Consider the following 17630-nt stretch of genomic DNA (forward strand, 5'->3'; position numbering starts at 1 on the left):
ATCTCCCTCCAGAGTAGCTCGACCAAGTAATCTATTGCTGCATTGGTGTGGTGGAGCATCACTCTTCCCGTAGTAGTGTAATCGAGTAGTTCTCCTACCGCAGCAGTGCGGTCAAGTACGTCTTCAGAAAGAGTACGACATTTGAGTACTGCCTCCCACTGTGGCAACACAATGTAGCATTGCTCCCCTGGCTGCAATGCAATAGAGTACATGCCTCATAGGAGCAGCATGGTCGAGTACATATCCTGCCAGAGTAGCACAATCGAGTACATTTACCGACATAGTGCGATAGAGTACATCTCTCGCCAAGTAGCATGCCAACACTCGCAACCCTTAAGGGGACATTGGCTAAAAATGAAAATGTGGTGGAGTTTAGCCTCACTTGATGAGTAGTTGAGCTGCTTGTCCTTCAGCAAAGTCGAGTATTGGCAGTGGCATGTGATTGGGGCCAACACTCGTATCCTTCAGGGTGACGATGGCTAACAATGCGCATGCGATTAGGGTTAGGCTACCGTAATGAGCATTCAAGCATCTCCTTTAGCAATGTTGGCTGTTGGAAATGCACTTGTGATCAGGCCAATACTCACACCGATCCTGGCGATTGAGGCTAACACTCGTGCCATAATCCTAGCCAGCAGGTTACCTCCGAGAATGGGCCTACAACCGCCACAACTACCTCGCGTGTGTTACCTTATCGAACGAGTTGTTGGGCTTAACAACTACCTCAGATGGACCTAGAAAGTCGACAAGCTCACTGACCTATTAAGGGTTACAACAAACACACTCTAACTTTCAAGCAATAAATCCCCTCAACGGGAAGAAAATCCATTAATGACGGAAAGAATGGGGATGAAAATACTAGAATTACTAAACGATCACACGCAACCATCAGTGTACTCGATCATCATGTGTACATCCGTACGAAGAAGCCTCCTAAAGATTTATCCTGTAATAGCCCGCTAGAAATTCAATGGTGAAATTTCTAGACTTTAGGAACCTCGTGAAAACGCCGTAAGTTTTCACAATTCAACCAATCGCATAGGTTTTAGTCTGTTAGCATAATGAGAGTTATCACTCACTATGGCGTGATAAGTGTGATTTTATTTATTTGATATAGCTAAAGTGTCAAATTGAGTTATAGTCTACGACATTAGACTCAGTTGATTATTTAAGATTTTATAGTGCAATAATGTCATTTTCAATTTTCGGATGAAACTCTAGTTCAAAAATGCATTTTGCTTATTCGAGGTACTTCGGGATTTAATTTAAATAAACGAATTGCATAGTTAGGTTTGTATGAATGTTGAGAATTTTACAATGTAAAGTTTATGTTTTACTTTCCCATAGTGAATAATAACATCTACAATAGCATTTAGTATAGTATTTTCAAAATCACAGTGTGGAATGTCCAAATTAGATTAGAGAAGTTTTATTTAGACACATGGTGAATAGTATTGGACACTTGGTACAAAGAGGAACCATGAGTTGGATTTAAGAAGGAATCAAGGTGTGAGATCATGCCACCTAAGCGAAACCCTATTCTTTTTTCATATGATCAACTATTTTGTGCTAGACCAAAGAAGGTTTCATTCCTAGTAAAATCCTAAATGGTTAAAATCCAATTGAAACCCCAAAAACTTGGTTCAAACCGAAACCCTGAACGGTTTCTCCAAACCATAAAGTTGGTCTCCAAACCTTATTTGATCCAATTTCCAGCATTGTGTTTAATTATTTGATTAAATCACTTCCACATGCTATAAATTCTTCCAATTCATGTTATGATATCATTATCCAACCCTTTAAACCTTGAAATTTTGATTGGGTCAAGAAAAATTGAATTTGAGCTTGTTAACATCTCAATCCCTAACCAAACCAGCCCTCTTTAAACCCCAATTGAAGTCCACTTGGTTGGGGCCCACAAAAGCCAACTAATTTTGGCCACCTTGGTAAAATTTCTTGAGAAAGTACTCATCCATGGCTGACCATCCATTGCTCATGACATCCCAATTTCGTGCATGATGTGAAGGGAAAAAAGTCACCTCATCACACCCCTTCTAGAAGGAAGCAACAACAACAACAACCCACTCCCCCTCCACTATTCTTGCCTTTTTGTGACCTAAGCACCATCCTTCAAAGGTCATTCAAGCCTATACCTCACCCTCCAGAAGTCTAGAGGCATACAAGGCACCTTTCATTTCATTTCATCACTTCTCATCCCCATTCATAGAGAGAAACACTTAGTAGCTCACTCGGGAAGTTTTCTGAGTCATTTGGCATGGTCATTTGTGACCCTTTGTATGTATTTTATCACAATGACTCATTCATGAAAGTTGTTCTTCTTTAGCCATGGAAAAGTCATTATGGGCGTTAAATTGGGGAATGCATTATATTTTGAAATTTTTGACCAAACTAATGGGCATATCTTGGTCCAAAAATTTTATAGAGTGTTGTTAACATGTGTTTATGAATTTTCATTGTGGATTTATTGCATGAATAGAGATTTTGATGAAAGCTTTTCTTAGATATAGAAACTTAGAAACTAGAAGTGAAAAAACAGTTTCTGTTTTGACAAAATTTGAATATTTCATGGTTTAATCTTACTCCAAAGGCTTTGATATTTTTATTTGATGATCCTAAGTCCATTATATGCATTTTAGGATGTTGTTTTGAAGATATTTAGTATTTGTTCCAAAGATATGATTTTTCTGTGCAAGAGGATTTCAGTTAGGCCTAAGATTTGATGTTTTTGGGTTCGATCCATGTTTTATTGATTTTTAGCCATGTGATTTTAAGTTTGATGGTTGGATCTTCTTTATCACACATTTTTAAACCATGTGATGTTTTAGTTTGAACATCTCATCTTTTTAAGCCATGGATCAAGAGATTGATCAAAGCTAGTTAAGGAAAAGTTTTTGTTTTTGAACTAAGTGTAGAATTGAAAACTCCAAGTATTTTTTTGTGATTTTTGATGACTTTTGTTTGATGATTTAAATCATGGTTGATCTTAGGATGATGTTGTGAATATATTAGATGTTATATTTGAAATTTTTAGAATTCTTGGAGATGTTTTGAATAAGGTCAAAACTTGTGATTTAAGGGTTTGTTTTTGGTTAAACAATTTGGATCTTTTTACTAAAAAGTTTGGTGGTGATGATTAAAATTTATTTTAGTGGATGTTTAAGTAAGTTTTTAAACTTAAGATAGGAAGATCTTTGTTGCAAAAAGTTGGTTTGATCTTGAGTTTTGAAATGAAGGGAATTGCAACAAAAATAAGGAAAAAAAGCCTATGCATGTTTTAGCCCCTATAGAGTTTTTATGGTTGTGTTTAGTATTAAATTTTTCTGATTTGATATTTAAGTTTAGGATAAAATTTACATGACGTATATAAATTTTGGTGATTTTTGAAGTTAGGATGTAAATTTCTTAAGTTAGGGGTAAAAATTTTATTTTACCACATGTAGAGGGTAAAATGGTAATTTTTCTCTAAGCTAGCATTTTTCTATATTTCTAATGGTTAGTGATTAAGTTCTAACTTTTAAAAATGACTACTTTCAGTTACTCGTGATAGCGCTTGAGTCTTCAAAAGAAACGCGGAGGTTGAGGTAAGTTAGCTTTTAACTTACTATCAGTTTAATGTGTATGGTGATAAGTAAGGGAATTACAGTGTATGTATGTATATCTTATGTGCCATGCCAAATCATTACATATTCATCTGTCACACAGAATTTATTCTGTCACGGTTTGTTCATTTGTTATACAAGATATTCTGTCACGTATTACTATACATTGCAAGTACGTCTTGTTAAGTATTCCATCTGTTACATGTATGTCACGTCATGCAATATTCACTATAGCAACCATATCATGATAAATATGTAGTTTGTTATATGTTATGTTATGTTACGAAATATTGTTTGTTATATGTTTTGTCATGTTTCGAAATGCTTCTTTCTCAAGTAAGTTGTATCTTTGGAGTTACGTTCAAGTCATGTTGTCTTACGTCAAGACTTCTATCCTTTCGTATTCGAGTCACGTTTTGTCTCGAATACAATTTATGTATTTCGAGAACAATCATGTCTAGTTAAGTTCATGTTATCAGTTAAGTTGTACTACGGTTAAGGATGGTATGTGCTGCTTGGTATTCTGGTCAAGGCTTATGCGCTGCCGAGTACCACAGTGAAGGAGTAAAATCTGCCATACTACTAAAGGGTATATCTGTTAAATTATACTACGATCAAGGATGATAGGCACTGCCTGGTACTATGGTCAAGGCCATGAGTTACCGAGTACTATTGTGAAGGAGTAAAATCAACAGTAGTATAATCATCAAGTTAAGTATAGTAAGTTAAAGAACAAGATTCCAAGTTCATGTCAAGTCAAATTTTAGATCAAATTCATGTTAAGTTAAGTCTCAGATCAAGTTCATGTCAAGTCAAGCCTCAGTTTAAGTCTAGTTCAATTTAAGCAAGTCAAGTTCAATTCAAGCTTCAGTTTAAGTTATGTCTGTTATGTTATGTTGTATATCAAGTTATGCTTTGATTACTTATAACTTTGATTATGCATTCATGCTTCTATTGCCATGCATGCATCATTAACTTGTATTGAGATTTTCTATTAACTTGCTGCGATTTGTAATCAAATCTCACTGTGATAGTCTCAACTACCATTCCTCTTGAATGGTAGATTTTATTACAGGACCTAAAGGAGAATCAGGATTCAACCAACTGGACACGGTTGATTGGATGACGGTGTGCGTCAATGTTAATATAGTAGTTAACTTAAATTACTACTTATACCATGGAGTTGTAATTCCAGTACTCTTTTGATCATAGCCATTTTGGACTAGCATTATGATCTCAATTGTTTAGTATATCCTTTTATATGAAGTATGTTTTAAATATTTTGGATATTTTCAGTGTTGTGCATAGTATTGCTAAAGAAAAAGAATTTATCCACTGTGAATATTGCATAATACTAGATGCATGTTAGGAACATTACATTTTAAATTGTCATGAACGGGTGTAGGTAACCTTGTGTTGCATGTCCCGACGCTTCAGATGTCCGTCCAATCCCAAGTGGAAATTTGGGGACATCACACATGCCCTAAAACTTTTGCTGCAATTTCCATATCTTCGCGAGGTCCCTCTTTTGTGATCCTCGTTGAATTGCAAAGCAAGAAAAAACTTGCGACAAGTTTCCAGTATTTATCTTCGAGCAATTTTCACGAACTATCTCTATTTTAATTAATTGGAAGATTCCCTCGCTTTATTGTTAAACAAGTCAGCCTTAGCAATTGCAGCCACACTCTTAGGGATAAAATGTGCTAAGCCCAACCCATTGGGTGACTCTCTTCAAAAGTAGGAGAAAAAGAAGGAAAATACAAGACAAGACAAGAGCTAAAGTACATGGAGTTAAGTCAGACACGTAAAGGTAAAAGTGGCATAAAGTTGGTAGTAGATCAACCACTCCAAAGGCCTTAATAAAAGGACACCTCCATATAGATATCAGGGGGGGCTCTCAGAATGTTTTTTCTACCTTCACTGGGGACTCCAAAGGCATTATATTCTCTAGGCAAAAGGGTCATTAACTTCCATTGTATTGAAAGATACAAGAGACTATGAGAAACTATACAAATCACTTATTTTATGACCATGATCTCAAACTTATAAAAAGTTGTAAGCGTATAATAATGCGTTGGTTTTTTTTTTTTTTTTTAAAAGGCTACTTTTCACGTCAATCGTCCACATATTAATGTAGGAGTTTATTGATCCCATAACATTTGAGACCGATTGATAAGCCACAACGTTCAGCTAGAGGGTTCAAACCAAATCCGGGAGGAGGTTAGACGGGAGATGCAAACGGAACGTAAAGACATGGTGCATGGGAGTGATGTGCATGTGTGCATGGACTGGGTCATAGCAACTGGAGAATTTATGCTTGATGTTATCTTTCTGTTGCATTTCCTTTCAGTTAGTACGTGGAGTCTATTTCTATTATTTCAGTTGTTAGACGTCGGTTATAACTAGTAGTGGCCTTAGGTTGTTCCTCTATTTTCAGCATACTCTGTTTTTCAGTTTTATGAATATGGTCTGCTATTTAAGCAGCCATGGATTATCAATGAAAAGGCAAAAAAATTATTCCAGTAAAATTGTGGTACATTCTCACCCGAAGAGGATATTTTCTTGAGTGTTTTCACTTACGTTTGCACTAGACCTATCACTGATGACCATATTGGTAGTATATAAACAATATTGCAATTTACAGCAAAAATATGGATATATAGGCACTCTTTTCCAAGCTTATACCGAACTTGGTTACAGACAACAAACATGAATACTAAATATCTCGTTTAAAAAATCAATGATAAGTATTTCGTTCACTGAATTTGCATTGTTTTTCTATGGGGTAAAAGAATTTCATCGTGGAATGAAGGTGGGCGCCGTACGTCTGGTTTCAGCATCAGATTGAAAGACACGATTCCATTGTTTTTAAAATAAACAAATATTTAAAAAAATATTATTTCATTTGAAGGTTGTTGAAAAATTATAAAGGGATTGTTGTTTTATCATTTCTCATTATATTATTTTGCGTGTGTCTATATATATTATTCTCCTTCTTTACATTCTACATGATTTTCATATATATGACTCAGTTAGTTGAAATTTCATTTTTCCATCAATAATTAATTAAATCACCCATTTTGTTCAATAGTAGAGTGTGCAAGTCCACCCATTACCGTATAAATTTAAACTCTCAACTCTTTATTTTTCACAAGAGAAAGTACAGAATTAGGCCAATCATCGACTTCACCCCAAATAATATAATAATACAACTCCTTATTACAAATAATTTCATTAATAACTAAAAATATTTTTCTTTTTGTTTTTGTTTTTGGGAATAAAAGATTAACGATCTTTTAGGGAATTACTAGTAATTTATTGAAATGATGAAACATCTCCTGCTGGATCCCTGGTAATTAAGAAACATCAATTAGTATTAGTTTGATAGAAACATCACTAATCAATACTTGTAATTAGAAATTAAACAGAGGGCCGGACAAATGGAAAGAGAGGACTAAAACAATTATACTCTAATTTTAGAGACAAGTCATGAAATTGTGAATGCAAAACTCAACAAAATAATAGGCAAAAACTAAACTCCGAATATTGTGAATGCTAATGTCAGTATTATAGTTTTTGTTGGGAGATCGTGGTAATATTGGAAAATGGAAACATTTTTTTACAGAAGTGTGAGAGCTAGGTGTCTTGGCCGGGAGGGTTATGGAGGGAGACATGACCAACCAAATTACGAAGACACTGAGAGCACTAGCATTGGCTTCTTCATGCATCTTCAAAATTTGAAGAAATGTAGATAAAATGATTTACATTGGCTTCTTCAAAAAGTAAAATCTTGAACTATGAACCCCAATAACTTTAAGTATATCTTTAAATTTGAATATATATTATTCAACTTCAAAAGTAATATTTTATTGTAAAAATTATCTCAACTGCTTTGCTTTTCAGCTTTCATTTTTCATAGTTTTCACTTCTACCAAACGTCCTTTCACTTTCATTTTTGTGTTTAGTTGCGAAATATGTGAAGGAAGAAATATTATTATTAATTAACATATAGTTAGTGTAATTACAAAATATGAAAAAAAAATATTATTATTAAAAAAAATATTATATATTATTTTGACTAATCGAATGTAATATTATGGCTAGAGAGATTTTGGATTTATGGAAAATAAGCATGTACTTTTTCATCAAATTTTGAAGATTGCTTTGATGAAACCAATGCTAATGCTTAATTAATAGATGACATTTTTAACATATATTTAAATGCATGGATGCGAATTTAAGATGACTATATATGGTAAATTCGTACGTACTATTACATTTCTATACATATATATATATATATTCATATTGTGTGGTACTAAAATACTTGAGATAACCTAATGTTTGAACATGATTATATTAATATCATATATAGGGAGAGGACTCTTACCATGAAGTTTCTTGATCCAACTTTGTAACGTGCGCATGCATAAAGTTACTGTCATGCAGAGCTTATATATCTCAACATCGCTCGAGCATTGGAAGCGAGACGCATCTTTATGTACTTTAGGTTTAGCAATAAAGTACAACACACTCCCAGAACCCTACAATGAATCCAAGGGTTGTAGCAACAAAAAATCCTTGAGTTATAAAACCATCTTCATCATTTGTCTGTATGTCGTCAGTCTTGTGCGCTCTGGTACTGTTTGTGTAATCTGGATGAAAATCTCCTGGATCACACTTGTTTGGAAGTGGAGGGCCACATAGTTCAGGATTGCCTATAAAGGCAGAAGCATTGAGTAACTGGAGTTGAGTTCCTGTTGGAATCCTGCCCGATAAGTTGTTATTCGACAAGTCCAAATGACTAAGAAAACTAATGTCGGAAAGACTCGCTGGGATTTCACCATGAAGCTGGTTTCTAGATAAATCAAGAGATTCCAAATGTTGCAGTAGACCGATCTTCGGAGTTATTAACCCAGTTAAATGGTTCCTCGATAAATTCAAGGCAACCAACTCCATAAGACTAGTAATTCCTTCCGGGACTTTTCCGTGTAATATATTGCTTGAAAGATCAATAATCTTTGCAAGTAGCAATGAAGTTTGGAACACAGACTCCTTTCCTTTCCATACAAATGATGCATGATCCTTGAAATATGTAAGAAACCCGTAGTAATCAATTAGGCCTGAACTCTCTTTCTGAGACATTGCAGTCAAATTGTTGATACACTCAGGAATAGTTCCCTCAATCTTGTTCAAAGAAAGATCCAAGAGTCGGATATTTGATAGATGACATAAGGTTAAAGGCAAACTTCCATAAAATTGATTTGATCGTAGGATAAGAATAACCAAATCGGGTAGGCTATCACCTAGCCACGAAGGTATCTTTCCTGACAAATTATTTTCTCCCACGTGAATGGTTTTCAACTGGCTGCAATTCTGAAGGGACAGTGGAAAGTTTCCAACAAATCTATTGTTGCTTAAATGTAAAAATTTAACTGAGACTAAGGAGCCCATCGAGCTAGGTATTTTCCCATAGAAGTTGTTGTTGGCCAAGTCAAGAATAGCCAACTCTTGAAAATACATCCAGCAATCCGGAAGCTCTCCAGACAGGGTATTGTTTGAGAGGATTAAGCTGGTCAATGAAATCACTCTCGAGTCACATAAGAAGGAAATTGGCCCAGAAAACCTATTGTTCGATAGGTCTAGTAATGTCACATTTGAATTAAAATGTGGTATTGAACCCTCAAAAATGTTGGAGCTGAGATCTATTCTGCCAAAAATACCTTGTCTGGATGATGATAAATCTGGCAATTCCCCATGTAGCTTGTTGTGAGACAAACATAAAGACTCTAGCCCCGGTGTGAAGTCCCAAAACCAAGCTGGGACACTATCAGAAATCTGGGCATGGGATATATCAAGCCTAGATAAATTCTTTTGACTTCGAAGCCATTTTGGGAAAGTTGGTCCCATTGTGCAAGAACTCAAAAGCATAATATCCAGTTGGAAAGGGGGAACCCAATCGTTGTTGAGGCTTAAATTCAGAGAATTTGATCCTAAATATAATTTTCGTAATTTGAAGAGATTTGAAAAATGAACCTCAGAGATCACCCCTTCAAGAGAATTGTCAGCAGCGTTCAAGACCTCTAGATTAGATAAGTTACTAATACTCTCAGGCAAAGGCCCTGTGAAATTATTCTGTTGTAATCTTAAAGCCTTGAGATTGTACAAGTTTCCAATACTCTTAGGCAATGGCCCCGTGAATTTGTTCTGTTGTAAATTTAAAATCTCAAGATTGGAAAAGTTTCCAATGCTCTCAGGCAATGGCCCTGTGAATCTATTCTCGTCTAATAGCAAAACCTTCAAAGAGCTTCCCAAACAACCAGACACATTACTCATAAATCCATTATAAAGGTGTCCACTGAGATTATTATTAGTGAGAGACAATGAGTTTAAGTTGCATAAATTCCAAATCGATTTTGGAATGCCGCCATCAAAGCTATTGCTATCAAGATCTAGACTGCAAAGAGAATCCATGCTGCCAAAGGTGTCTGGAATGGAGCATCGTAACCCAGAATAAGAGAGGTCAAGACCAACAAGGCTTGTAGTGGAGTTGAACAACCAAGGAAATATGGAGCAGTTGAGATAATCATTGAACGAGAGATCAAGGAATAGAAGTTGCGACGACGAATTAGCATTGGACAGAAAAGGAGGAATCGTTGTGGAGAGACTGCAAAAACTTAGACTTAAGTCTGTCAAAGTAGGGAGCATGCTAACCTTATTTTGCCAATTGAGTACCTGGCTGAGGTTTACAAAGCTCATGTCCAAGTGTGTTAAAGATGAAAGATGAATTAGCCAATCGAGATTATGTAACTCAATCAAATCCATATTCCCACTTAGATCAAGAGAAATCAAGCCCGAGAGATTTCCTAGTTGTTGTGGAATGGTTCCAGCAATATAAGTTCTTGAAAGATTGAGATATCGTAATTTAGTGAGCGAACCAACGAAATTTGGAAAGGGTTCCCCAGGAAAATTGTTGAAACTTAAGTCCAGTCCAAGTAATGAAGAGCTTATCTCACCTGCTACAGATTTAGGTAGTGGTTCAGCAGACAAATCTGCCCGGAGATCAACCTTGACGACCCGACCTGTTTTGTTACTGCAGCGAATTCCGTTCCACTTGCAACAATCTTCGTGACTATCCCAAGAAGACAACATATGGGAATCATCGACAAGGTGTTGTTTGAATTGGAGGAGTGCTTGGCTTTCTTCCTCTTTGCATCGGACATCATAATCAAGCAAATTCAAGCTAAACCCATACGATAAGAGTCCAAGTAGAAGCAAAAATTGGAGGTGACTACTACCCATTATTTTGCACTCTCTTTGAAGCAATCACAAGACATACAAGTCGAAACACAGAAATATTAATCTTAATGGTATTCTTTCACACACACACACACATATTATATATAGACTGGTTTTCTGAGTCTGAATTTTCCCATGATAATGAAAATATGAAAACGCGCGTACGTGTGGAGCCCGAATAGAAAATTATTTTGAAACCGAGAATTAATGCTTCGGTGAGTGTCCTTCTAACATTATAATATGGCGTTTGACCCTTCAGGAATATTCTTATATTCAGCCCTCTCTCTCTCCCCCCCCCCCCCCCCCCCCTCTCTCTCTCTCTCTCTCTCTCTCTCTTAAATAGGTTTCAGGATTCTTTTATATATTAAGCTCTTTTTTTTTTTTTTTTTTTTTTTTGTTTGGATGATTTTGTTTTTGTTATTTTGTCATACGTAGTTCACAACATTAGTCCTTCAATTGTGCTTCATGTGCTAATTCCAGGTCATGTGAAAGCTTTGATGCACATGATCATGTATGGATATGCATATTAAATATTTTATCGAGAGTAAATAACTCTTATTATTACAAAATGATTGATAATTTAGCTAGAGTACTAGAGAACGAATTGAACATTATTAATTAATTACAGAAATAATTTTTGTATTTATATTTTTATTCCAAATTTCCATTCATGTATTCACATTGGTGCATGTGAATGCATATATGAGTCGTCGATGGATGGGGAAGGCCGATGGGTCTCTCATAAATTCATAATTCACTCGAATTTAATCGGTTTGGCCGAGTCAATCTCAGTGTCACATAAGCAGATAAGCTCAATTATTTTCTTTGAAATAAATATCAGGGGACACATTCAGATTGATGTCTATTTCAAACTTTAATATCTAGCTAAACCTTGACACGCGTTACTCCCATCAACTACGGAGAGGGGGTAGGGCTGTACTCAGGGCCGGCTCAATATATTCCGGGGCTTAAAGGTTAAAATTTTGAGTGAGATTTTTTTTTTTTTTAAGTAAAATTAAATAAATTTATATTATATTTTTATTTAAAAATAATTTTTATCATTTTGTAAAGTAAAATTATTGATTAAGATTTTATATCACATCTTCAATTAATAACTGACTTTATTAGAAATTAGAGATAATTTTATCAAATCTCATTTTACAAGTACTTAATTTAAACTCTTAGACATAATTATAATCTTTATTGTCAATAAAGTTCTATAAACAACTTACACATTTAAAAAAAAAGTAGGCCCTTGCCTCTTCAAAGGATTATACAAAAACTTTTTATGAACACTGAAAAATTAAAATTTTCTATTTATAATTTTCACATTAATTATATATTAAACTAATAATGAAAAAAGAAAAGTGTAATCTTAAAAGGAAAATAGGTAAAATAATTATTATATGTGATACTTTTAAAAACTAATAATGATATAATATTTATTTGATCTTGTTTATATTCTCATTCTCATTGAGTTAATTAAAATTTTTTATTGGATATATATTTTTTTTAAAAATTTTACTTTATATATTTTTTTTAAGGAGCCTTCTTCTATTAGGGGCCTTGGGCAATTGCCTAAGTGGCCTTATGGAAGAGCCGGCTCTGCTGTACTCGTCATCCGGTCGGTAGTCGGTTAAACTCGAGTCTAATTTGATTCGTTAAAAAAAAAAAAAAAAAAAAAAAAAAAAAAAAAAAAAAAAAAACTCATCCATAAAAGTAGATATCCGCTCGATTAGTAAATGACACATACTCGATAAAACTTAACTCGACTTGAATAATAATCGTTAGAACTTGCTCATTTATGCTCAAGTCGACTCGTTAGCTCGACTCAATTAAAACTCATTCATATATTAATAAATATATACATACACATATGTATTTATGCATAGATATATGTATTAGCTAATAATATAAGTACAATAGCAATTTTATAACTAAATATACAATACATAACCTAATTACTTATGTCTATATATTGAATATACTTTATAGCTATATTTTGTAATTTGTACAATAATTAGTTGATAAGATTTAATAATTTCATATACTAGTATATGAAAATCATATATGAAATAGATATATGCTATCATATTATGTGTATGTATTAATAATATATGTAGGCATACAATATTGTTATTATGGATATATATCAACTAGTTAGATATTAATTATTTATAAATTTTTAAAATCTTAGAACATAAAGATTCTACTTGTTAGTTGTACAAATTTAATATTTTATTTTTTATTTTTTTATTTATCAAATTTATTAATTATTAAATCTTATTCAAAAAGTTAAAAAAAAAAACAATTCGAGCTTGAGTTGGGAGTTTAGCTGATTGAGTCGAGCTCGAACAAAGAATATATAAATAAAAATCTCGAGTTTGGGCTCGAGCTCGAGCTCGAGTATTTTGAGTCGAGCCGAGCTCAGCAAGCCAAAGATCTGCTCGACTCAGCTTGATTATAACCCTAGGGTGGGAGCTGCTGCATCCCACACCCTGCTTGCACCCTAGCTGGGGACGAGGTTTGCCCTAGGATCCGGCCCTGCACCTCCAGGGACGGACCCCTCGTCCAAGTGACAGGAGATGGATTTGGGTCTCTAGTGACAGAGAGCGAATCGACACCCTAAAATCATCTAGGGATTCAATTCGAATCCCTAAACTAATTTAGGGTTTCGAATTGAAACCGTAGAGTTACAATAACGTTACAAAAGTTCACCAAACAATAAACCTCATTCCAATCACACAAATATTTCCACAGCACACAAATCATAACTCTATCCTCCAAATTCATTCATTAACTCTTTCCTTCATAATCTAATCCAAGAACTAAAAATTAATGGGTCCTTGAGATGCTTACAAGTTGAAGATGTAGGAGAGTGTAGAGAATCAAGTCAGTATAACTGAATTCAAGGCTGAAGATATTGAAGATCAAAATGTAGAGATATGCAGCAATAGTAATGACCGAAATTACAGCAGCAGAGGTGAAATCTCAACAACAAATCAGGAGCCCAACAAATGAGGAAGACTCGATCCTACGATTCAATTATGATAATAGTGTGTAGCTGTAATCCTTTTAGTTCAATTGTTTACGTAAATATAGGGATTAGTTTTAATACTCTTATATATATGTTGATGTATAGATTATATGAGATCAATGAAAAACAGAAGATTCAATTTTTGTACATGGTATCAGTATAGCCATCAAAAGACCAATGTCTAAATGTCTTCCATGAATATACAACTCATGTGTAAATTACACAAGTCACTCTGTGGATTGCGGCAAGCCCCAAGAACATGGTGTTCCAAGCTCTCGGATAAACTCAAGTCTTTGGATTTTCATGAAAGTAAAGCTGATACTTCTCTATTTATTTTTTAGAAACCAGCTATTATTATTTACATACTTATATATGTGGATGACATTTTGATAATAGGCTCAAGCTCAGATGCAATCACTCGTGTGATTAACTGCTTGAAAGATGCTTTTGCTGTCAAAGACTTGGGTGCACTACATTTCTTCCTTGGTGTTTAGGCACTTCGGTGTACTGATGGACTTTACCTCACAAGAGTATTACAACTGATCCCTATATTTACGTAAACAATTGAACTAAAAGGATTACAGCAGGATTACAGCTACACACTATTATCATAACTGAATCGAAATTCTGATCTTCAATATCTTCAGCCTTGAATTCAGTTATACTAACTTGATTCTCTACACGCCCTCTCAATCTGAAGGGTAGTTCACAGACATGCAAATTTTGTTGGACATGTTTGAACTTTAATGGAGTTAATGGCCTGGTAAGTGCATCTGCTAACTGATCTCAGCTTGAGATAAATTGAACCACCAAGTGTTTATTTAGAACTTGGTCTCTTACGAACTGGAAATCAATTTATATGTGCTTAGTTCGTGCATGAAATGTCGGATTTGATATGAGGTAAGTGGCGCCAATATTATCACACCCAAGAACTAGTGGTTATTTTTTAGGAAGACCAAGTTCAAGTAGAAGAGATTTTATTCAAGTGAGCTCAGCTGCTGTGTTTGCTAGCGCCTTGTATTCAACCTCAGTACTGCTTCTAGCAAGCAATTGTAGGTTGCTGTTTGCAACTCCAATAGATTAAATTGCAGCCCATGTAGACACAAAAAGCACCAACAGATCGTCGGTCATCTCGATCAGCAGCCCAATCAGAATCTGAGTAAGCTTGCAATCTCATATCAGCAGCTTTGGTGATGTATAGACCAGTAGACACCGAGTGTTTAAGATAGCTCAATATGTGCTTAACTGCCATCCAATGTGTATCAAGAGGTCGATGCATAAATTTACTGGCTTTATGTACTACAAAGGCTAAATCAGGCTTTGTGAATGATAAGTATTGCATACTACCTATGATGCTTCTGTAGGGACTTCTATCTTTAAAAGGATGGCCATCGTTGGAAGTAAGACAACAACTAGAGGCCATGGGACTTGTGCAAGCCTTGGCTTTGTCCATGTTTGTCCATTGAGTAAATCAACAATATACTTGCGTTGAGTGAGGTAAAGTCTATCAGTACACCGAAGTGCCTCAACGCCAAGGAAGAGATGTAGTGCACCCAAGTCTTTGACACCAAAAGCATCTTTCAAGCAGTTAATCACACGAGTGATTGCATCTGAGCTTGAGCCCGTTATCAAAATATCATCCACGTATACAAGTATGTAAATAATAATAGCTGGTTTCCGAAAAATAAATAGAGAAGTCTCAGCTTTACTTTCATGAAAATCCAAAGACTTGAGTTTATCAGAGAGCTTGGAGAACCATACTCTTGGGGCTTGCCGCAATCCATAGAGTGACTTGTGTAATTTACACACATGAGTTGGATATTGTGGATGAATATATCCTTGGGGTTGTGACATGAACACATCCTCTTGTAAGTCACCATGCAAGAATGCATTTTGTACATCCAATTGCTTTATAGGCCAATTATAAGAAACGGCAAGAGAAAGCACTAACCAAATAGTTGTATGTTTGATGATTGGACTGAAAGTTTCAGAAAAATTGACTCCTTCTTGTTGGTGGAAGCCTTTGGCTATGAGTCGTGCTTTATAACGTTCAATGGTCACATCCACATTTCTTTTAAACACCCAACGACAGCCCACAACGTTGGTGTTATTCGATGGGGACACCAAAGACCAAGTGCCATTTTGGAGCAGGACAGTGAATTCGTTATTCATAGCATCTCGCCAGTGGGCTGATTTGGAGGCCTCAGTGTAAGAAGTTGGCTCAATTGCTGGAGGTACAGTTTCTGTTATCAATGCTCTCGATAAAGGGTAACGAATACAACCATCATGTAGTTGCCGAGACTTATGGATATGATTCTTTGGCCTGGTGATCATGGAATGAGTGTTAGTAGAAGCAGGTTGTTCATCCTCGTGCGGTGCATCACCAGAGTTGAGTGCATGGGTTGTTGGCTGGGTAGATGTTCCATGACCTGTTCTTGCAGAAATTGAACATAAAGGTGTAGATTCTATTCTTGTGGAAATCGGATTAGGTGTCAATTCTTGTAAACTTGGCGATGGGGAAGAATTTATTTGCAGAGGAAGCAAGATGGAGTTGGAAGTTTGAGAAGCGGGGCTTTGGAGTTTATTTTCGGAAGTGTAGGGGAAAAGATTTTCATCGAAAATGACATGCCTTGAGACATAAACCTTACCAATAGAGAGATCAAGACACTTGTATCCTTGATGAAAAAGATAAGCCAATGAAAATGCATGTTTTTGAGTGGAAATTGAGCTAATTGTGATTGTAAGACCTTAAGTTAGGCCAACATGCACATCCGAACACACGCATAAATGAGTAATCTGGAACACAGTTATACAACATCTCAAATGGTGATTTTTGGGCTAAAACAGGTGTTGGCAGCCTGTTTATCACATAAGTTGCAGTTTGAAAGGCATCTTCCCAATATATCATTTGGAGATTTGAATGTGCTAACATGCTTAAACCAACTTCGACAATGTGTCGATATTTTCTCTCAATAGAACCGTTTTGTTGATGCGTATGTGGGCAAGCTAGGTGATGATTAAGGACAGTGTTTTTAAAATATGTGTTTAACCGTCTATATTGGCCACCCCAGTCGGATTGGATGGCTTTGATTTTTCTTTTAAAATGGTTTTCCACATATTTTTGGAAAGTAAGAAAAACTTGTTCCACATCGGATTTTAGTTTAAGAGGAAATAACCAAAGAAACTTGGAATAATCATCCAGAAAACTCACATAATATTTAGCACCAGTGGTGGAAGCAAAGGAAGCAGGTCCCCAAATATCAGTAAAAATTAAATCCAAAGGTTTTGAAGAAACAAAAGTAGATAACTTAAAGGGCAAATTATGGCTTTTAGCCATTTGACAATCAGGGCACACATTGTGCAATTTATTTTTCGATACTGGAAGGTTGAAAGTGGAGAGAACATCGTGAACGGCGGGACTAGAAGCATGGCCAAGTCCACGATGCCAATTTTGAAATAAAACTCGAATACTAGAGTGTGCTTGAGGTAGACTTATTTTGGTGGTGAAATTGTAGAGGCCATCACTGAGATGTCCTTGATGAAGGACCTTCCCCAAGTAATCATTCACAAGAAAGAAGTGAGCGTGAAATTCAAAATAGACATTATTGTCAATACAAAATTGTTGAACAGATATAAAATTCTTTTGAATCTCAGGAACTAAAAGGACTTGGTTA

General features: G+C 35.3%; 1 protein-coding gene and 1 long non-coding RNA gene across 2 annotated transcripts in view; one reads left to right on the forward strand and one right to left on the reverse strand.

Annotated features, from left to right (window-relative positions):
* Positions 1–380: 380 nt before the first annotated feature.
* Positions 381–7065, forward strand: LOC121253873. Its single transcript, XR_005938515.1, has 3 exons — positions 381–392; positions 1118–1124; positions 6921–7065. It is a non-coding gene; the product is annotated as an uncharacterized LOC121253873 (long non-coding RNA).
* Positions 7066–7735: 670 nt separating this feature from the next.
* The window catches only part of LOC121253869 (receptor-like protein EIX2), a 30425-nt gene continuing 20530 nt past the window's right edge, over positions 7736–17630 (reverse strand). Inside the window, exon 2 of the mRNA XM_041153798.1 lies at positions 7736–10599. Within this exon, the coding sequence (XP_041009732.1) occupies positions 8133–10599 (2467 nt within the window). The 3' untranslated portion in view covers positions 7736–8132. The remainder of the gene's footprint in view (positions 10600–17630) is intronic.

Source organism: Juglans microcarpa x Juglans regia, chromosome 3D (genome assembly GCF_004785595.1).
Source record: "Juglans microcarpa x Juglans regia isolate MS1-56 chromosome 3D, Jm3101_v1.0, whole genome shotgun sequence".
NCBI classification, from domain to species: Eukaryota; Viridiplantae; Streptophyta; class Magnoliopsida; order Fagales; family Juglandaceae; genus Juglans; species Juglans microcarpa x Juglans regia.